At 42.3% G+C, this 22,576-nt stretch overlaps 1 protein-coding gene across 4 annotated transcripts in view; it reads right to left on the bottom strand.

Annotated features, from left to right (window-relative positions):
• Cdk5rap2 (CDK5 regulatory subunit associated protein 2) overlaps positions 1-22,576 on the bottom strand; it is a 178,379-nt gene that overhangs the window by 85,321 nt on the left and 70,482 nt on the right. For all 4 annotated transcript variants that reach the window (XM_029540087.1, XM_029540086.1, XM_029540085.1 and 1 more), the window contains 2 exons: positions 9,774-9,944; positions 5,846-5,986 (listed from right to left, as the gene is read on the bottom strand). In XM_029540087.1, the coding sequence (XP_029395947.1) occupies positions 5,846-5,986; positions 9,774-9,944 (312 nt within the window). The remainder of the gene's footprint in view (positions 1-5,845; positions 5,987-9,773; positions 9,945-22,576) is intronic.

A 22,576-nucleotide genomic window follows, 5' to 3' on the forward strand; every position in this document is an offset into this window, starting at 1 on the left:
CAAAAGGCTAAGCACCTTAGGACCAGGGAGAGCAGTGCTGTTCTTCCAACCCCAGCAAAAATGCTAATTACCCAGGTAGATATCCAACTGTAAATCACACTACAGGCTACTGGTCAAAATATTCCTAAATGCTTCTGCATTCAACAGAGCCCCACGGGGTTCTCTCAGCTGTTGCCTGCACATAAGCACCTGAAAGGACATCAAGACAAGGAAAGCCACCAAGTCTTTGGTGTAGTCAGTGTAGCCTGTCTCACAGTACACCATTTCTGCCTTTCCCATTACTACACCATTTCTGCCTTTCCCATTACTAGTTGTGCCGACTTCATAGGCTAGTTATGCTAAATACTCTCCAAGCAGTCTCTCACTGACTCTGAATACAACTGTGTGTAGAGATGACACCCTTCCCCCAATTCTAGAAATGAAGACACAGGGAGGGTGGGTGATCAACATCAGAATCATGAGGTACCGCCTGGGCTTCTCAGCACATCCATACCTGTCTCAGGAGGTTAAAAGATGTAAGAGAATTAATCAGTGCATGGTGCCTGGCATGGAGTGGACACCTGGTATCACCCTAAGTATCATGCTCTGGAGCTGTGCTAGGTACTTGATAAAAATCCTGGACAGCTGTAATATATGGAGCACTAGTAACTGAGTCAGTCCACTTCACTGATAATAAGCAGTCAGGATATGGACTTGTGTGTGATATCAAAGTTAACCAAGGGTTAAAAAAATAAAGACTGAAAAATGGAACTCTAGTGTAGAGAATTTCAGTAGTTTAGGCTCTGCGCCACGTGGACTGGCATGTCAAGGCCCCAATTCCCAGGCCAGCTCTCCCCTCCTCTTTTTCCTGGCAGCCCACCACACTCCTTAGCTTCTGTCTTCACTCTTTTTCTCTGCCTTCCATCTCTGAGATCTCAGACAATCCTCCCCATGTCTCAAAGTACCTCAGAGACCTCAGAGATGGAGAGACATTGCTCACCACTCTCCAGTGACACTCCAGTGCACTTCATAGGCTCTTTTCCAGCTCAATCTCAAAAGGAGTCTTCTCTAGCCAAGAAAGATGCCCTTCTCTGGTCCTGAAGCACCCATTCACTTTCACCCAGAGCATTTGTGCCAACCACCTGTTCAGTCTGAGCAATGCATATAGCAGTTATCCTAAACCAGGTCTGGTGTCTGGCACAAATCAAATCCTGCCATAAACACTCGCTGAACTGATGATTAAATAGGTAAGAGGGGAACACAGGGACTGATATGAATCTTAAGAGCAGAGATTCCTGTGGATATTTTGCATAATGGAAGTCAGAGTGAGTCAACGTCTTCCTAGAAGCAAATTGCTCACCCATGTTAAATAAATGAACTCTTCGGAGCCATTTGCGTCCCATTTCATCAATCACCTATCCCCCTGCGCTGACTCATGCCCCATTAGAATGAAGTCATTTGGCTCCCTCAGCAGAGCTGACAGCCAGTAGATTTCCTTGGCACAGCAGAGAGCTAGGCTGCCTGGGGATGGTGGGCAGCGAGGCACCCTCCCTGCCAAGAGGTCTCTCAGCACAGACACCTGGCACTGCGCCTGGCACACCCCTCCACGTGTGGCTCTGCACAGTCCGAGGCGTGATCACCCACTCACCACTATCGGAGCATGCTAGAAACATAGCAGCAGTCCACAGGCAGCCACTGCTCCTCTGTGAGCAAGGCCCTGCGCCCTGATTAAACCGGCACAGCCGTCTCTTGAGCATGCTAAGATTTAAACAGAGACAGCTCACAGCCACTTAGGAACGGCAGTGTCTACAGTAAGTCAAAGTCTTCTGTCCTCAAGTCCATGGCAGTCCCTCAGTTTTCCCACAGCCGTCCACATGGTACCTATGAGAACCTTCAGTTTGTTCCCAATCCAAGTCACTCTTCAAAGCTGCTGAACTCAAACTATTCTACGCTAGCTTCCGGAGCATTCAACCCAGAGCAAACTTACTAGCATGGCTTTATTATCTCTAATCTGAGAAGGACAGATTAGAATCTGCCTCAAAGACTAGGAAGGCACATTTTAGAGAGAGATCTGGTGACTTGACAAAGGCCAGAGATCTTAAGTAGCATGACTGACAACAAGGGCAGGGGCACTTTCTGCCATGGGTTCCAGAAAACATGTATACTGTGCAGACCACAATCTGAAGAGACAGCAGACCAGTAAAGAGAAGGCTTAATGCATAACTTCCTGCTATTCAGGGCAATTTGGTGACCTGGTAGATGGATGGGGCCCATTTCAGTAGCTGTGTCACAACCCTGCAACAAAGACATCTATTTTAATACTCACAAAATGCAGCCACATATCCAACCAGGTCAACAACAAAGTTAGAAATCACGCCTGTGGCAAGTCACATATAGCCAGAGAACTTCACACCCTCTTCTTCAGTTCCCTGACCACCTAAGCATTAATTCTCAGGATCACACATGCTTAGCAGGAACAGAAACACTACCATAGCCTTGAGCTCTCTGTAAAAATGGGCAGAGGATAAATCCTAAATCAACACGAAATGGCCAAGGGCATAGCAGAAGAAATCCACATTTTCTACACGGAAAGAACAACCACTTGAAAAGCAAACTTTTCTTAAGGGAATAGAGCAGAGACAGTAAGGCTATAACAGCCAGAAGTTCTTAAATCAACACTCAAAAACTTACAACTCTGAAGTGTAATTTACGATTCTATATCCTCAATTTGCAATTAGCCCTGCACAACAGAATTATATCCTTTGCCAAATATTTCAGCATTTTGCACAGTAATTTAAAAATTGCAAAGATGTGGATACTGCCACATGTTCATGCAATGTCCTGGTACCCATAACTATACGAGGGACAGACATAACAGCACAAAATAAATAAATTAATTAAATATTAAAGTATTCAACCTGCTTCATAAGATCATAAACATTCTGATCAATGAACAAGACTAAAATGCTATTCCAAAAGCAAAGCTTAATAAGTACATGATGTAAATCAGTGAAGATCTATTCTCTAAACTATCTTGTTTGGATTTCTATTGTTGCAATGAAACACTATGACTAAAAAAGCAAGTTGGGAAGAAAAGGGTTTAATTGGCTTACACTTCCTTGTGGATTACACTTGTAGTTCATTATTGAAGGAACCAAGGCCAGGAATTTAAATAGGGCAGGGACCTGGATGCAAGAGGTAATGAAGAGGCCATGAAGGGGTGCTTCTTACTGGCTTGCTTCCCAAGGCTTGCTCAGCCTGCTTTTTTATAGAACCAAGGACCAGCAAGCCTGGGATATGGACTGGGCCCTCCTCCATCAATAACTAATTAAGAAAATATCCTACAGCTGGATCTTTTTATTTATTTATTTATTTATTTATAATTATTGATAATTTTATTTCTTATACTGTTTTTAAATTTGAATGCATATGGAACAGTTTCCTTCTGGCTTGCCTTTTTTAACTGTCTTATTTTTTTTTATTAGATATTTTCTTTATTTACATTTCAAATGCTATTCCGAAAATTCCCTATACCCACCCCCACCCCACCCCCGCTCTGCTCCCCTACCCACCCACTCCCACTTCTTGGCCCTGGCATTCCCCTGTACTGGGGCATATAAAGTTTGCATAGCCTAGGGGTCTCGCTTCCCAATGATGGATAATTAGGCCATCTTCTGCTACATATGCAGCTAGAGACATGAGCTCTAGGGGTACTGGTTAGTTCATATTGTTGTTCCATCTATAGGGTTGCAGACCTCTTCAGTACCATGGGTTCTTTCTCTAGCTCCTCCATTGGGGACCCTGTGTCCCATCCTATAGACAACTATGAGCATCCACTTCTGTATTTGCCAGGCACTGGCATAGCTTCATGGTGTTGGCACAACTAGAGGTTATCATGGAGAAGAATGTGAATTGATCCATTCTTATCTTCTTGTACAAAGCTCAAGTCTAAGTGGATCAAAGACCTCCACATAAAACCAGAGACACTGAAATTTATAGAGGAGAAAGTGGGGAAAAGCCTCGAAAATATGGGCACAGGGGAAAAATTCCTAAACAGAACAGCAATGGCTTGTGCTGTAAGATCAAGAATTAACAAATGGGACCTCATAAAATTGCAAAGCTTCTGTAATGCAAAAGACACTGTCAACAAGACAAATGGCCACCAACAGATTGGGAAAGGAATTTTTACCAATCCTAAATCTGATAGGGGACTAATTTCCAATATATACAAAGAGCTCAAGAAGCTAGACTTTAGAAATTCAAAAAACAACATTAAAAAATGGGGTACAGAGCTACAGCTGGATCTTATGGAGGCATTTTCTCAATTCAGGTTCCTTCCTTTCAAATGACTCTAGCCTGTATCATGTTAATATAAAATTAGCCAGGACATTACCTGACCTAAACTGTTTAGTTTCAAAACAGGTACTGCCTGCCACAACATGTCTGTGCCCTACTAGAAAACAAACCCAGCCTTCCCATCCACTACAACCACTCCAGTCTCCCCTGGACCTATAGTTGCCCCTCTACAACTGGACAACTGCAGGATGGTACGGCACATGAGCACAAGGGCAGCCTCCAGCTCTTTGACAACCTAAGGTCTGCATCTGCCCTGGTGGATGTCCACGCTGTCCAGGTTGTTCATTATTGTAAGAATCACCTTTCACAAAACCTCAAGTCACAATCAAACATTCATCAGAGGACTAATTTGCCTAATTTTAAAAAGGTTGAAAGAACCTGACCTATAGTTAGCATCGTTTCTTTTGCACACAGGCTGCCATACTACATCATTCATATAATCACTCAGTGCACATTTCCAGAGCCAAATATAGGGCTAAGCACTGGATTTAGAGATAAGCTCCAGTTTCCACTCCTGAACTGCCTGCTAGTGGTGCTGCACCTGGCCCAGGGAGGAGAAGCCAAAGGATGGGGCCAATAAGAGCAACTAGAGGAGGAGTGTGCTACAAAAGAGGGGCCAGTAGAGTGTTGTAGGATCAGGGAAAGTTCCCCTAGACAGATGTCTGCAGGGATACTCAGGGCTTAAAAGATAAACAAAATACCATCAAGGCAGGTAGGGAAACATAAGCAAAGGCACACTGGGACACCACTGTGCTTTCAGAAAGCTCTCCTGTGCATTCAGAGCAATGGAGACAGTTACTACAACTATCTATGCCTACCCTTGGCTCTGAATAAGGACACAGAAACTTATATTTATTATGAGATTTTGGCAGTATAGCTAGACTGGAGAATTAAGTTGAACTTTTCAGGCTGAAAGAGTAGCTAGGTGAAAACCAAAAGCCAGAGGCCAGCTGGATAGAGATGAAGAAGCAGGTACCAGGATGAGATTAAGATGGACAGGTAACAGGCTACAGGGTGGGATCTAGGCTAAGCCAATATTGCCCAGTTAGAATAACTAAAAATCGGGAGAGCTACAATGTCCAAACCTCATAATTAACACAATAATGCTCTGTGTCCTTTTTCAGAGCAAGGGTGGACAAAGACAGCTATGGTAGATTAGACCAACAATGTGGGACCGGATGAGGAAGCGCCAGCATTTCAGCAGGACAACTTTCTTACTGTTTATAATCCAACATTTCTCAAGAGATGACTTTTGATGGAACAGATACCAGGTTACTCTCCCCGAAAGGTGGGATTGCTCAGTTTCAAGTGCACAGCAAACAGGAATGCCCAGACAAAGGATACTAATTTGCAGAGCTGCTAGACAAACCCTCTGCCTCCCGACTGTTGCAAGCTCAATTATCAGCAAGAAGGCACTGGAGAGTCTCTAGATCAAAGAAACTTATCAAACACATTTCAGAAAAGAAGATGAATACATTCACATGTGAACACCAATTTCAGTCAAGCTTGCCTTGGAGAAGATGAGTTTGCTGTCTGGTGACTGCTGAGAACACTTTTCTGTTATTAAGCCATCGCTCCCAAACTTGAGCTCCTCTGCAGTCATTAAATAACAGTTCTGCTGTATTGCTTCCAAATCTTTTTCATTGGATTTCTAAGGAAATGAAACAAATCATAAGAAAGTTTTCATCAAGAAAAGAATATGAAGAGATTTTTCTTAAACTCTTTTAGGGGAGATATCTTATTTTATCACATAGTCCTGATGTCCCCTAAATAATCCTATCATCCCAAATATTAGGCAACTAACAAAGCTGTGATGCAAGGTCATCTGCATATTACTACTGTGTGAGAGCAAGCAGAATGCCACCAATGTGGCAGAGGATGGTGGCTGTCCAGGAACTGACACTACTTACCACAGAGACTGTTATTAAGTGAACTGGTTCCATCCCTGGGACTATCCTGCTCCCGGAATGACCCCTGGATCATTTTCCAGCCAGTTAACATGATGGGCAAGTAGAGGGCTTACATATTTAAGTCCAGTAAAACCTTAGTCTCCTTGGAAATTACAAACATGATCTACCCATAAGCAGAAGGGAGAAAAATCTGGGACTGCAAATACACATTAGAATGTTCATATATGATGTTCTTCCTTCATAATACACAATCCTTCTTGTGGCCCCTCGGCAGCCTGTATATTATAACAGTACTGGACACTGCATCTCTGGTCTGGCCAGGTTCAAGTTCAGCATCTATTCCCAACCTGGAGATTCCTAAACAAAGTTTTATTCACTTTTTTTGTGGGAAAGCAAGGGATAAGATCCACATCTATACTCTGTGCATGGAACAGAATTTAACATGCCAATCATTTAGAAGGAATTTGGTAACCACAAGGAAGAAATAGGCAGTTCTCTGTAAGATCCCACAGAACTCTAATAGGAAGAACTAGAAATTGGCCAACACTGCCCATCTAGAATTGTGTTGGTACAACTGTACCTTCATCACCGCCATGTTTTGACCCAGCAAACCACACTATAGGTCTTAACAAGAAAATAGTAGCCCACTCTCTTCCCAGTTTTTACCTCAAAGTCTCAATCCCAGGCAAAAACAATTTGCAAATCTTTAGGCACTACTGTTCTGAATCAGGTGTTACCATGACAGTGTCCTTGTGACTCTCCATTTCTTATATTTCAATTTTACCAACTGGCTCTGGTCAGAGGAGTATAGCGATTCAGTTTTTGAGTCAGTTATCTAAACCTCATGATCTCTCCTAACAATTACATCATTACTGGTTGAAACAGTGTTGTATTACATTGTAGCCAAGTGACACAGTAATTACTATTATACTGCCATCCATGTTTAGTTCTTTGAACTCTTGGAATTAGTAACTATTTTCTTACTAATACTTGCCTACTTAGTTCATAAAATTATTAAAAACTATACATTGTCTCCAAATTCTCAGGGGGAAAAACAAAAAACGAAAACAAAAACAAAGAAAAGTTCCTCCCAGTAGTAAACCATTAGTAATTGATAATCTTTGTTGTTTCCCGGAGCATCCCAGATGACAGCCTTCCTCAAAGGTTCAAACTTGGGCTCTCCACTTAGCAGGTTAGCTGTCACTCTAAGGGAGTCCTTTTTCCTAGATCCTTTGTCTCTTGTGGGTTATTCCTTTGTTTATATGGCTTTTCTGCCAAGAACTTTCTGCAGAGTGCAAGTGAACAAACAAGCTAAGCACCACACACCTAAGAAGACCTTGCTCTGTACTCACACTGGCTCAGAAGACTAGCTGAGGCCAGAAAGTTAGGCCAGAAGTCACTTTTTCTCCAAGTCTGAAAGCATCCCACATCCCAGTGTCTAAAGCAGCTGCTGGGAATTCAGGTATCATGGGGGGCCCAGTTCTTCATACATGGTCCATGTTACCCCCCCCTCTCTGGAGTCTTTCTGACACGTTCTTTAACACCAAGTTCTAAAATCTCAAAATGCCTTTCTTCAGCCTAAGGGACTTTCTTCATCCTTCCACACTGGGACACGGCCCCGTGGTACCTGGAATTGCTCTGTCAGCTCTGCTTCCTGGAGCTCCTGGGAGTCATATCTTAGACCCCTTCAACCATGCCTCGAATTTTCCCTTCTTTATGTATTCTCTATCTCTTTGTTTGTTTAATTCTGTTTTCTGGAAGACCTTCACAACTTTTATCTTCAAATTTCTAATGCTTCTACTGTAAATGTTTTAAGTCTGCAATTATACACTGAACTTCTAATAGGCCACTCTTTTTTTCTAGATATCATTTTTATTAGATTCTAATCTTATTTATGTGTGTAACATCACAACATGTGTCCCACGGCACTAGTTGAGGTCAGAGAACAACTACATGGAGTTGGATCTCTCCTTCCACCTCTACGTGGGCTCTGGTAATCAAAGCCTGGTAATCAGGCTTATGCACTGATGCCCACTGATGCCCACTGATGCCCACCGTGGGACCTGATCTTACTTCTTATGTTTCGATTCCAAATTTTTATAGTTTTAAAAAGCTATATAATTTTTACTGTTGCCATTTTTACTACATATGTTAGAAAAAAGAAAAGAAAAGAAAAGTAAAGAAAAGAAAAAGAAAAAGAAAAAGAAAAAGAAAAAGAAAAAGAAAAAGAAAAAGAAAAAGAAAAAGAAAAAGAAAAAGAAAAAGAAAAAGAAAAGACAAAGTCTCACTCAATAGTCCAGGCTGGCCTGGCACTCTCTATGCATTCCAGGCTAGCCTTACACTAATGATTCTTTCTCACCTTTCCAAGTGGTAGGATTACAAGGCATGAGCCTTCTGGCCCAATTTCTATGTACCTTTCATTCAATTTAAGGTTTTGTCTTGACTCTTTGTGGTGGTTTGAATATGCTTGGCCCATAGAAAGTGGCATTATTAGGGCACGTGGCCTTACTGCCTCCAGTAAGGTCTAAGCTTGTTAGGGCGAAGGGTGTCACTATGGAAGCAGGCTTTGAGGTCTCATATATATGCTTAAGTATGTTCAGTGTGATCAACACAGTCTCCTGCTGCTGCCTCTGGATTAAGATGTAGAACTCTCAGCTTCTTCTCCAGCACCCTATCAGCCTGCACCCTGCCACACTTCCTGACGCTATGATAATGGAGTGAACTTCTGAAACTATAAGCTGGCAGCAAGTAAATGCTGTACTTTGTAAGAACTGCTTTGGCCACAGTGTCTCTTCACAGCAATAAAACCCTAACTAAACCACACTGCAACAGACTCTTCTCCCATTTGCTGAACTTAAGCCTTCTAAATGCTAAAAGTGCTCAGATACTCTTAAGAATGTGGAAATGGACATATCAAAAGTAGTCTTATAGGGAGATGTGTGGGGCCCGGAGAGCCATGGGACCAGGAGCAGCCCCTGAGCAAGAGTGGGTTGAGGCATGTCTAAACCTAGGAAATCTTGTCCTGAGATGGGCAGGAATAGGATGGCTCCCCCACTGCCCTGGGCCTGCATGTCATGGTGTACAAGCCCTGTGCTCCCCGCCCCTTGCCTTGCCAGAGGAAGTTATGTTGCCAGTAGTTGGGTAAAACTTCCTTTTCCCTCATAACGGCATGTCCAGAAGCATCTGGAATTCCTCCTCATTTATTGTGAGACCAGGGTAAGCATTCCCTTCTGACCTTGTTTCCCCTTCTATTTGGCTGAGGCTCACATGACAAAAGGTAGTTCTAAGTGCCACAAAGAGAGCCGTGAAGTCTGTTACAGGGGCAGTGATGGACCATGCCTCAAATCCCAATACTCCAAATGTGGAGGCAAGAGTCAGAAACTAAACTTATCCCGCTACACAGCGAGTTTGAAACTAGCCAGGCAACATGAGATTCTGTCTCAAGGAAAAAGTTTTTGGAGTTCAGAGTAAACTACTAAATTGAGAGGAGATGTACATGTGAAAGAAAAAGAAATCATGGCATGGTACCTGAAGCAGCAGGTCCTCCTGACTGTCACTGCCTGTCAGACGTCTGACCCCTTGTTCTTGAGTGTAGAACTTTGTCTTGCTTTCACATGGAAGACTCTTGTAATGCTTCTCCACAGCCTTCTCTCTCTCACTTACTTCCTTGCGTAGTTTCTCAACTTCATTTCTAAGGTCCTAGAGTAAGAAAAAGAAGAGAAATGGGATTCACTTGAGAAAGAGTTCCAAATGACACCTTGTTACTAGCTTCACTTCCCAAGTTTGGATGAGAACAAGCTGATCAGCGTATTTAACAAAGATAGGCTTCATTCTTGTTTAGAGTTTTACAAAAATCCATTTACAGGACACCACAAATCTAGAGAAGCCTTTATACGCATGGTATTATTTATAATGGTGAAAAAGCAGAAAACCCAACAGCCTAAAATGGAGGAAAAATAAGAGAAAATAATAGAGAATAATATTTTTAGAAACACAGCTATAAGTTAAGACGAACCAAAATCATGCTGTGTGTAAAATACAATGCTCATTATTTCCTGCATGCCTAGTCAATGGAGGGAACACTCTGAGTGGACACATCACAACAGTAGCAGGATACCTAAGCAGAGGGGCAACACGGGCTTCCAAGAGGTCATTCCTTTTCCCAAGTTTCTACTTCCCTGAAATTCTATAATGCAAGTAATCAGAGAAGGTCATAAACTCATAACAACACACAAATTCACTTGGCAGAAGTTTTTAAACAGCAGGAAAAAAATATACAGTAAATATACAGTAAATATACAGTAAAACTGCTTACACCAGGTGCTTGTGAGGTGACTTTGTGAGGACAGTTGTTTAGAAAAGCAAATGACTGTAACTAAACAGACGTGTACCAACAGGAATAAGCTGTTGCACAGTCTCACCGAGGGGCACTCAAACTGCAGAGAAAGGAATGAGGGATCTCTCTGAAGATGTCCAGGGTAGGCTCCAGGACATCCTAATGTAGAGGTGGAAGGAGGGAGAAAAGAGGGCACATTTCCATGTATTTCACCATAACACAACTAAATGGCTGCCCATAAGACAAAGACGAGAGCTGGATAGGAGAGACAGGGAAAAAAAAAGACAGAACTAGCTTTACAGATGTAACCATTTACACTTTTACACAATAATCTGTTTTAAAATTCCCCTAAAACTGAAAACAGAACAAGCAATTAGTCTGACTCTGCAATGGTACTGACAGGTAATCAAACAGAAAAGCTGCTCCAGCAACCTACAGATGGGGTATTGAGCACACCCCTACTGAGGTGTGTCTCCACAGGCAAAGGAGAAGGTGAAACATTGAACTGCTTTAGGTAATTGTCTCATAGGTAATAATGTTAGCAGTAGTAATCTGAAGTGGATATATGTACTTGGTATGTATTTATCAATGAGTGGCTATTAATCTCCTTAGTTCTAGGACTTTCAACATAATAGAAAAGAACTCAAACAGAAACCGAGCTAAACTCACTGGAAATCAGAGCATGAGCTATCCACATGTCTTTGCACTGAGCAGTTTCCTTCCTTCCACTGGGAAGGGCCAGCGCCAATGTTCTACTGCCATCTACATTATGTTCTCAATCATTCCCCACCGAAAGAATAAGCTTTTTCTGTGTTTGTCAAAGTGCAGCCTCTAAAACAGCATCACCCACATCCTCACAACTGAGAGGTACACCTGGCTCTGTAGATTTTAACAGGTCCTCCAGGAACTGTGGGACACACAAAAGGCCATCCCAGAAGAATGGATTACTAACTGCAGACTTGGGATGGGAACAAATACGAGCCCAGACATCTTTTCATACCCAAGAGGAAGAAAGGGATCAAGAAACTACAGTAAGCATATCCAAGGGAACCAATCATAGTATTTTTCACTATTGAGGGGAGAAAATAGAATTTTCATAAGGATGAGCAAGTAATTAAAATACATCAAAATACCATAATCAGTGCTGGGGATATGGTTTAGTGTAAGAAACTTAGTATGCACAAGGCCCCATGTTCAATCCCAAACACACGAGAGTGTACATACTCAAACAAGCACACACACAAAGATGCACATGCACAGTAGTGGTGAGGAAATCCATGATTTTATAATACTTCAAAAATATATTTTTAGTTGCTCTGACAGAATAAATGCCCTCAGAGATGTTCCCATCCCAATCTCTAAATGGCAAAAAGGAATAAAGGCAAAAGGTGAAATTCAGGCTGTTTAATCAGCTGACTTTAAAGGACATATGTCATCCTGAGTTACCAAGGCGGCTTCAATATAACTACAACAACTGTTGAAGATGCAAGAGCCACTGAAGATGTCTCTACAACCACAGCTAGCAGTGAGGATGGAAAGGGCCCGGAGGTCCAGAAATCAGTCAGCCTTGAGAATCTGCAGCCTTTGAGAGATATGCAACCTAGAACAGCTTCTACCTCAGCTTGGTGAGTACTAGTTCAGACTTCTGACTGACAGAACAGTCAAGACTGTGAATCTGTACTGTTGATATGCTGTACCTAGAGAACTCCTTTTGTGATTTTTCATGTTTAATTTTTCCTGCATGAATTGCCACTCATTACAAATAACTACATAAAAAAATATCTTTACAGGGACACTCATCTGTAAACTAAAAAATAATAAAATCAGATAATCATCATTTGGTAAACAATCACAAAATTGAACACCCAAATATTTGAAAGAAAAAATATATTCTAATCAAAAATCTAAGATGAAGATATCTTAGATCCTTAATCGAAAATCAGACCACAAACGCATCATGAACTTCTCTAAAAAGTAAACCAAAATTCAATTCTAGAGTTAGTTAAGGATTTTTTGGTCATATGTTTGTTTTTAATTCTATACACAAAATTGTCCCTTAGTATCCCTGGGGGACTGGTTTCAGGATCCTGAGAGATAACAAAAGTAACATTCAAGTCCTTCCGATAATGGTATCATATTTGCATAGAATCTCCCCACATTCTCAGATTGCTGTAATATTTAGAACAATACAAATGCTGTACACAACTGTTACATAATATTGTTAGGGAATAATGACCAGAGTCTCTACATGTTTAATATAGACTGAATTTCCTACTCAAGTTTGGTTAAACGTGTGGATGCAGAATCGAGACACAGAGCCAGCTGTAACACTAAAGCAACAGTAACAGAATAATAATGAACAAGCTAGTCCTGCCAATAACTTCAGCCATGCTCAAGCTGTGGATGCTTCTTTTACACTTCCTACACCTGCAATGAGTTTTTATATTATTTTAACTTTGCTTTGGAATTTTTCCCATCTTTATTTATTCTATTACATCATGACCTACAAAGAACATACAGCAAAAAGAACAACTTAAAGAGAAAAGAAAAGAGAAAGAAAGCTAGTCTGGTGGCTTAATCACTCCTGGCCAGCCTGCTCTACAGAGAAAGTTCTAGGCCAGCTAGTTCTGCAGAGCCAGACCCTGTCCCCAAAATCAAGCAAGCAAGCAAAAACCAATTTTATGCAATGTTCTCTCATCTACCAATTTTAACAAATATAGTAAAATTCGATGCACTGTATCCTCACAACCACCAACTATGTGAGCTTCCACATAACGTGTTATTACAAATTGCTCCTCTTTATTGCTGTGGGTATCTTTTATTACAGCTTTAGAGTTAATTTTTCAGGAAAATCTGAGAGGCATTTCTAAGTCAAAGGATATGTACATTTTGAGTTTTTTTTTCCAAAGATGCAATGACAAAAGAAAAACAAGTGCAACAATCAAAGCACTAGAGACCTGTGCCAAAGCCTCGTCAGCAGTAGTTTCTAAAGTATTTGCTAATGGAACAGATAGGACAGGCTCCTTCAGAACTGTTTTTAAATTTCCATTTCCTTCAAACCCCATGTGTGTATGGATGGCTGTACTGTTCTGTTGTTGTTGTTCTGCCCCCACCACCACTGCAAACTGTTGTAGCTAACTAGGAAATGGCAATCATTGAGGAGGGGCAGCTAGAGAGAAGATGACCCACCAGTTCGTTAAGAGCACAGACTGCTCTTATAGAGGTCCTGGTTTGATTCCAACAAGCACGGTAGCTCACAGCCATCTCCAACTCCGATACCCAGAGATCTCGTGCCTTTTTCTGGCTTATGTGGCATATTCATGCAAGTAGTACACAGACACACATGCATGCCAAGCACACATGCTTAAAAAAATTAAATTAAAATAAAAAAAATTTAAAAGAAAAACCCAAGGTGTACACTTAAAAGCAGATTCCATTATTTCCACATCTGAGTGCCTACCAGGGCAAAGTGTATCTTCCTTGTTAAGCTATTACAGAAGAGGCAGGAGTCACTAGTCCAATAGACAGGACTTCATTATATCTCTCCCTTGGGATCCTACTCCTGTTTCCAGCCAGGGCAAGCACACACACTGGGGCCAGAGAAGCAGCTGTGACTGAGAAGTTGGCAATGCAGAGAGGAGGACCTGGGATGATCCCACACTCAGGATCAATGAAGCACAAGGATTGTGGTCAGCTCTAGCCATGACTCAGACCATGTGCCAGATATTGAACAGTTAATCTATCTAATCTTTAAAACTTACAATGGAGTGTGCTGGAACAAATCTTTAATCCCAGCAGCTGGGAGGTAGAGGCAGGCAGAACTCTGAATTTGAGGCCAGCCTGAAATCTACAGTGAGTCCCAGGCCAGTCAAGGCTCCCTAGTGAGCTCCCTAGCTCTCAAAAACAAAGATATTGCGCCCCATCTGACTCCCTGCCTGCTGCTCGCCCCACTAGGTCTGCTCTGACAATGGTCTTGCCGTGGCTCTTACATAGGAGGCATGTATTCAATCCATAGCCTTCATGCTTGCTGAACCCAATGTCTGCGGTTCAGAGCTGCCCCTCACCTCCTACAGGTGTATCACCTTACTCCAATCTTCATACCCTCCCTCCCTCCCTCCCTCCCCCCTCCATCGCATCCACACCTCTTCCCTCTACCATCCCTTCCTGCAGCACTTGCCAATACAGTGTGAACTTTTTCAGTCCCATAAGGGCAAATCACATTTTGTTTACTTCTCCAACTCTAACCCCTATAACGGCATCAATCACATAGAAGTTACTGCATCAGACAAACTCCTTGATTTCCCTCATTTAGAGATAGGGAGTCTATGCTTCTACTTTTGAAAGCATAGAAATGTAGTGATCACTGCAACCTAAAGAACCGGGCTATTTCTGGCCCAGGCCCAGCTGTCTCTAATTCCTGTCTCTTTGGGCACTCTCTTGGTGGCCTGCATGTCCTACATCTAAGAGGCATGGCCGTCCTAATTTCTTCTATGCTGGTGAGGCTAATGAAGGAACTCCAGCTGATAACCTCAGCTTAATTTTTCACCCATCTCCAACAAGGTACCAATCACAAGAGTCATTTGCCTTAGAAACCAGCCCACCTATCAAATGAGAGCCATGAGTAAAGTAAAGCCAAAAACCATTCAGAGGAGGCCTGCTCTTGACTAGAAAATTGAAATATAATAAAGTTATTATTTTAGATACCAACTTTGGGGTGATCTGCTGTACAGGAACAGATAACCAAAACAGCACTCAATAGCTATCAATAAATTAGATAAATGAAGCAAAGCTTGAGTAATAAGATAAATAAGTGAAGACACAGGACAGATTTTGGGGTCTCATAGTGTACTGCTACTGAGACACACACCAGCCCTTCTGCCATTTAATGAGTGGTGGATTGCATACAAATGGCCCCCATAGGTCACTAGGGAGTGGCACTACTAGGAGGTATGGCCTTGTTAGAGAAATTAAGTCACAGGGGCAGGCTTTGTGGTCTCAGGTACGCAAGCCACATTCAATGTGGCATTCTCTTCCTGCTGCCTATGGATCCAGATGTGGAACTCTCAGCTTCTTCTCCAGTATCATGTCTGCCTGCATGCTACCATGCTTCCAGCCATGATAATAATAGACTAAACCTCTGAAACTATAAGCCAGCTCCCATTAAATGTTTCTTTTTATAAAGCGTCGCCATGGCCGTGATCTCTTCCCCACAACAAGGCCCTGAGAGAAGCTAATTTACCTGTGATCACAGTGAGTAAGGTACAGCAACTGGCTGATACCTGGTTCCAAACCCTCTCAGGTCACACCTACACCAAAGCACAGGTTTGGGTCGTTTTTGTAATAATGAAATGATTCCAATATACTTAATTAAACCCACCCAACACACCACTCTGAAGGACCACTAAAAAAAATTGCAACAGAGATCTTAATGTTAAAATGGTCACTTAAATGTATCTCTTTCACATCACAATGGAACTAGAGAGAAGGCAAGAAGACTTGAGGTTGGTCATTAGCACATATGCGAAGATTAGATGCAGGCAGCCTATAGCCCCAGAGCTGGGGGAAAAGGCACAGAGACATGCCTGTGCTGGGTATGCATTTTCCTTAACCATACAGCAGATGATGAATATTTAGGGTCCTTTCATTCTCGACTGCTGTCAATAGTGCATGGCACTGGCCAGCCTGGGGGAATCAGAGGTCCAGGTTCAGTGAGAAACTAGATCTCAAAAATAAGATGAGAAGTAACAGAGGACAATGCCTGGCATCAACCTCTGGCCTTTGGCACATACACTGGTACGCTTGTGCACATGATTCCATGAACACATACATATAGCACGCACACACAAAATAAAGTCACAATAAATCTGCATACTACCTTAGGAAGAGTGTGCTTTCTTTAGAACTTTATTTTAGTTATGAATACTATTTTAAGATATTCCTTTTAATTAGTAAATAATCATATTTGTGGGTAAAATGTCCTGTTTTGATATATGAATATACCATGGAATAACTATATCAAGCTAATTAACAAGTCACTTAAATATCTCTTGTCATGACATTTAGAATTTGTTCTTTTATAAATATTAAAATTTAAATATATTATATTCACCATGCCGTACAATAGATATGGAGAGCTTATCCCTCTTGTTTGAAAGTCTGTCCCTCCGGTGAACACCTCTCTCTACTTCTCTATACATCCTCCATAAAACACCATTCTGCTTGTTTACATACCAGGTCCATTTGTGTTGTTACAAATGACAATTTTATTTTATGGCTGAATAATATTCGTGAGTGTGTAGGTGTGCCCACACATGCATGTGGGTGTGTGAACACATGAATGCATGCCTGTGCTGGGTATGCATTTTCCTTAACCATACAGCAGATGATGAACATTTAGGGTCCTGTCATTCTCGACTGCTGTCAATAGTGCTGAAATGAACAAGAAATCAAAGTGGAGATTTCTCAACCTACTGACTTCAATCCTTTTGAGATGTATGTATACACAAAAGTGCAATTAAAGAGAATCATAAGATAATTCTAGTTTCATTTTCTGAGGAACCTTCATACTGTTCTCCCAAAATGATTCCACCAATTTACATTCCCACCAACAGTGCACAGGAGTCTCCTTTCTCTGCCTCCTCCCCAGCATTCGTTATCTTTCATCTTCTTGGTAATAGCCATTGTAACAGCTTCGAGGTGATATGCTGTTGTGGTTGCAATTTGCATTTCCATGATGAATAGGAATGTGGAACATTTTTTTCAATAAAGTAACTATTTGTATGTCTTCATCTGAGAAGTCTAATCAAGTCCTTTTCCATTTTGTTTTCTTGCAATTAGGTTGTTTTGATTCTTAAATGTTGTGGATACTTAACCACCACTCATGAGATATGTTGCTTATAACACACATCCTTCCAGCACACAGGCTGTCTCTTCTCCCTGTTAAATTGCTTCCTTTGCTTGGCAGCCTACACTTTCAGGGTCATATACCAAAAAAGAACCACTGCCCAGACCAACTGTCAAAAAATTCACCTGCAGTGTTTCACATCTGGTTTTGAGTTCATTTTTAATACAGAATGACAGAAAGATCTAATTTCCCTCTCTAGCTGTCCAGTTGACCCTCCTCCACTCACTGAAGAGATTAGTCATTCCTATGCCTGTACCATTTGGATTACAATTGCTTTGCAGTCTATTTGGTACAAAATGGTATTGTAAATCTTCAAACATTCATACTCCGGGCTGTGTAAGTGTGCATTCTCCATGTACACAGCACTACACACTTATACCAATCCTTATGTTTAGCTCTCTCCTTTAAACACCTGTCAGTCCCATATTTCAAAGGATGATTTAAGTTCTAGTTTGCAATTGTCTGGTAATTATTCTATTCTTTTTTATCATTTACTTTAAGAGTTTTAATTCAGCTATCTAAGAGAACATGTGATAAAGAATACTAGAATATTCCACATTTTTGCACATGTACCCAAAACTGAGTTACAACATGAAAATGGCCTGCTCTGCAATTCTACAAAGGCCACAAAGTCTTGTTACTCCCCAAGATTTAAGGATACAAGCCTAAAGTTTAGCATCATGCTTGTTAAACTAAAAGAGGGAAGAAGGGAGGGAGGGAGGAAGCAAAGAGAGGAAGGAGAGGGAGAGGAAGCCAGACAGAGAGACACAGAGACTGTTTGTACATGTCGGAGTGTATTTGACCACAGTATCATCAAGGCACGGAGGGAAATCAAGAAACCCAAGAAAATAAGCCCTTCCCTGTGGGACGTTAAATGGTGCCAGGAAGTTTGATCAGGGGCAGGTCTGAGTTCCCAGAAACTTGGGGTACACTCTTGAGATGGTAGGTGGCTCCCTGCTCCCTTTCAGATTCCTGGCCTAGAACACGTGCCACACTTCCCACATAACGAAACGTGACCTGTGGTCACATAAGCCCAGGACAGAGTTCTCCATTGTAATGAGGTACCTAAAGGCCCTGAGGGTTTAGCCAATAAGCTTACCTTCCCAAACCTTCCTACAAAAGGTTAATCTCGGGTCTACCCTGAGAAGTTGATACATGCCCATTTTCCACGATGAACAACCAATAAACAGCTTGGAACCAAGGACTGTCATTCATCTACCACCACCATGGGGAACATGGAGTTCTTCGCCTACAGAGCCACAACTTAATTTTACTATCGAAACCCTATCTACACTCCCAGCCACAACCACCCCCAAGCTGAGCACAATCACTGCTGAGCTAGGCCTGACTGCCCCCCCACCCCTATGCCCCAGGCTCATCCTCAGCTCCTGGGCCACTTCAGTTCTCGGTCTTTCACAACTCCCAGCAGTGCCTGGATGTCCAAAAGTCTGAGAACCACAATGGCCCCGACATCCCTGACACTTCGTTCTTGATTTCTTTGTGCAGTTCTCCAGCAGGAACTGGAGGCCCAGAATTCAGGAAATAGCACCTTTGGCTTTCCCACATCTCAGACTGTGTTCTCCTAACCCCCCCCCCCCCAGGCGGTGGCTTGGTGCTTCCTTGAAGCCCAACACCTAACAGCAGCAGCATTGGGGAAATGCAATCAAACATTCTCTGCATTTGGCGTTCACCTCTCCAGCAGCCCTGCCCACAGGTGACGTGGAATGTGGACCGATATTTCCTCTTGGAGTGATTATATCAGTTATGGAACTCATTATCAGCTACAAGGTAAGCATGGGCCAAGGCACTGTTATGTGAAAGATCACTAACTTTAATAACTGTCTACAATGGTATCTTAGTCAGGGTTTCTATTCCTGTACAACATCATGACCAAGAAGCAAGTTGGGGAGGAAAGGGTTTATTCGGCTTACATTTCCATACTGCTGTTGATTACCAAAGGATGCAGGACTGGAAATCAAGCAGGTCAGAAAGCAGGAGGTGATGCAGAAGCCATGGAGGGACGTTCTTTACTGGCTTGCTTTCTCTGGCTTGCTCAGCCTGCTTTCTTATAGAATCCAAGACTATCAGCCCAGAGATGGCACCACCCACAAGGAGCCTTTCCCCCTTGATCACTAATTGAGAAAATGCCCCACAGCTGGATGTCATGGGGGCATTTCGACAACTAAAGCTCGTTTCTCTGTGATAATTCCAGCTGTGTCAAGTTGACACAAAATTAGCCAGTACAAATGGTAAGGATCTTACTGTCCCAGAAAGGTAAATAATGCTCATAAAGACTAAGAACTGACTAGACAAAACATTGTATAATTTCTAATGCTGACATTGAAAACCAAGCTAATATAGCCCCGAATTCTAGGATATCAACTGAATTGTTAAAGGCAAAAGTACTTTAAAGCCATATCACGGGCTCTCATTAGGCAATACTTCCAAATCATAAGTCAATTTTTTACTGTCCCTAGCACTTGAATTATCCGCAGCTCTTCTCCAAATTGATGGCAAGAACAGGATCTAGCTACTCATATGGTCAGCAATGAGAGGAGGCTTAAAGCAAAGAGGCTGGTGACAATAGGAGGATGTGTGCTAAGGTAGCCTTGACGAGGAACAGCTGCCATGGCAACTCAAAGACAGCCAATTGACTCATGTTCTCACTAACCATGAATTATAATAAATGTTAAGGGGAGGCATGGAGATGGCATGTCTTGCTGAGGCAAAACAATCAGATCTAAAAATTATCTTGGTAGTTCTCCCAAATCTCCTTCAATATTTGAGGGCAAAATAGACAGAGTTTCTCATAAATCAATGCGCAACTGCTAAACAACTATAAGTGGCATTGGACAGAAAAGTTACATCATGAGGGGTTCCCATCCCAGGAAGGAACTTTGGGTTTTCAGGTTAAATGAAAGGACATAAGATGGGCTGAGGCTATGGCTGAGGCAGAGTAACTGATGCCTTCCCTCTTAGTAAAGCGCATGAGAGATGAAGAGCCTGGACTTAAAGCTCTAGTGGTCAACAAGTCCCAAGTCCTGCCCTGACAACCACTCCTGCAGCCCAGGGCTCACCCAGGACGTGTACAGACAAAACCACAGCAGAGTCGAAGTACACTGTTGTGATATCACATATCAGGGTTTGGTGGTGTTGCTGTCACTGTTTGCAGAGAGAAAAGCGCATGCCCAGCTTAAGAAACCACCTGTATCCTCTTCCTTAAGATGCCAGGTCTGGCAGGGAAGACTTATGAGACTATATGGGAGTCAGTCCTCCTTACCAATGCTGGGTCTCATAGGTATGAAGTGGAAAGTAGAGAATCCCGAACTTGGGTTTTGGCCTCAAGGTACCATGCCTCTCTCCAGGTAACACGGAAGGACCAGTGAATACTCTGGACACTAATCTGCTGAGCAACTCTCCCATGGAGAAGGATCAGAAGAGAGGTAGGTTCACACTGCAGAATGAGGGGAGTTCAGCCCCACCTCTCATGGCACCTCCTTCAGAACACAGCTTTCACAGGGGCAACAACAGCAGTTTCTCAATTAAGTCCCTGAGCTACAGTTTTTTGTTTTTTGTTTTTTTGTTTTTTTTGTTTTTTTTTCCCAGCCACATGGAGCCAGTAACCGCAGCAGACAACTCAAGAGTGAGCATCCCATTCATGGCTCTTCTGGTGGGCACCAGTTTAGCTTCAAGCTGACTGGTCTCAAAGCGGTCCTTGTCACCCAACCATTTCATTCGCGCACTTTCCAAGTGTTCTGCCTGTCTCCGCCCAGTCCCTTCCACCTGAACATATGTCACCCTCCCCTGGCTGCAGGAAAGAAACTGGATGGAAGCAGCGTGCCCTCTTCCAAGGGTCAACCAGTGTCACTACATCTAGAAAGCACTCCTTGATGCAAGAGATTCCGCCCTACTGAGGTCCAAAGGGCTCAAGAAATTTAAAAGTAACAAGATTTAAAATGATGTTACTAAGTATACTAAATTCCATTTGTCTGTCAAAACAAAACCAAAAATAAAAAAACCCCTCACCCAATCTAATCTCACAATAACTCCCTTACAATAAATACTGAAGCTATCGAAATAAATAAAATGCCTAGTAATTCAAAATAATTTTTTAAGTGTCAATAAAAGAGCTGGAAAGATATGCCCATGCAGGTAAGTGGACCCAAGTTCAGTTCCCCGCGACCATGTCAGATGACTCATAAAAACCTGTAACTCCAAATTCAGAGGGATCCATTCACTTCTGGCCTCTATGGGCATTGCTTTCATGTGAACATAACACACACACACACATACACACACACACACAGACACTGAACTCCACACTGCTGAGCAAACAGTGGGTCACTGAGGCATTCAGCCAATTAAAAGGAAAGGAAATTATAGGGAAGAGGAAGTTACAATTCCCTTAAACCAATGAAAATGGAAACAAAAATGCACAAAACCTGTGAGATACAGCAAAAGCAGTACCAAGAGGCAAGGATACAGCAACAAAAGCCTGTATCAAAAAATGGCACTGTTTTTTTCAGACTGAGCCCTAGGAGCCCTAGGATTAAGAACGTCCAACATCCTTAATCATCAGGGAAATGCAAATCAAAACAACCCTGAGATTTTACCTCACACCAGTCAGAATGGCTAAGATCAAAAATTCAGGGGACAGCAGATGCTGACAAGGATGTGGAGAAAGAGGAACACTCCTCCATTGGTGGTGGGACTGCAAGCTTGTCCAACCACTCTGGAAATCAGTCTGGCTGTTCCTCAGAAAACTGGACATAGTACTACTGGCAGATCCAGCAATACCTCTTCTAGGTATAGACCCAGAAGATATTCCAACTGGTAATAAGGACACATGCTCCACTATGTTCATAGCAGTCTTATTTATAATAGCCAAAAGCTGGAAAGAACCCAGATGTCCCTCAACAGAGGAATGAATACAGAAAATGTGGTACATTTACACAATGGAGTACTACTCAGCTAATAAAGAATGAATTTATGAAGTTCTTAGGCAAATGGATGTATCTGGAGGATATCATCCTTAGTGAGGTAACCCAATCACAAAAGAACTCACTTGATATGCACTCACTGATAAGTGGA

This window comes from Mus pahari, chromosome 6 (assembly GCF_900095145.1).
Source record: "Mus pahari chromosome 6, PAHARI_EIJ_v1.1, whole genome shotgun sequence".
Lineage (NCBI taxonomy): Eukaryota > Metazoa > Chordata > Mammalia > Rodentia > Muridae > Mus > Mus pahari.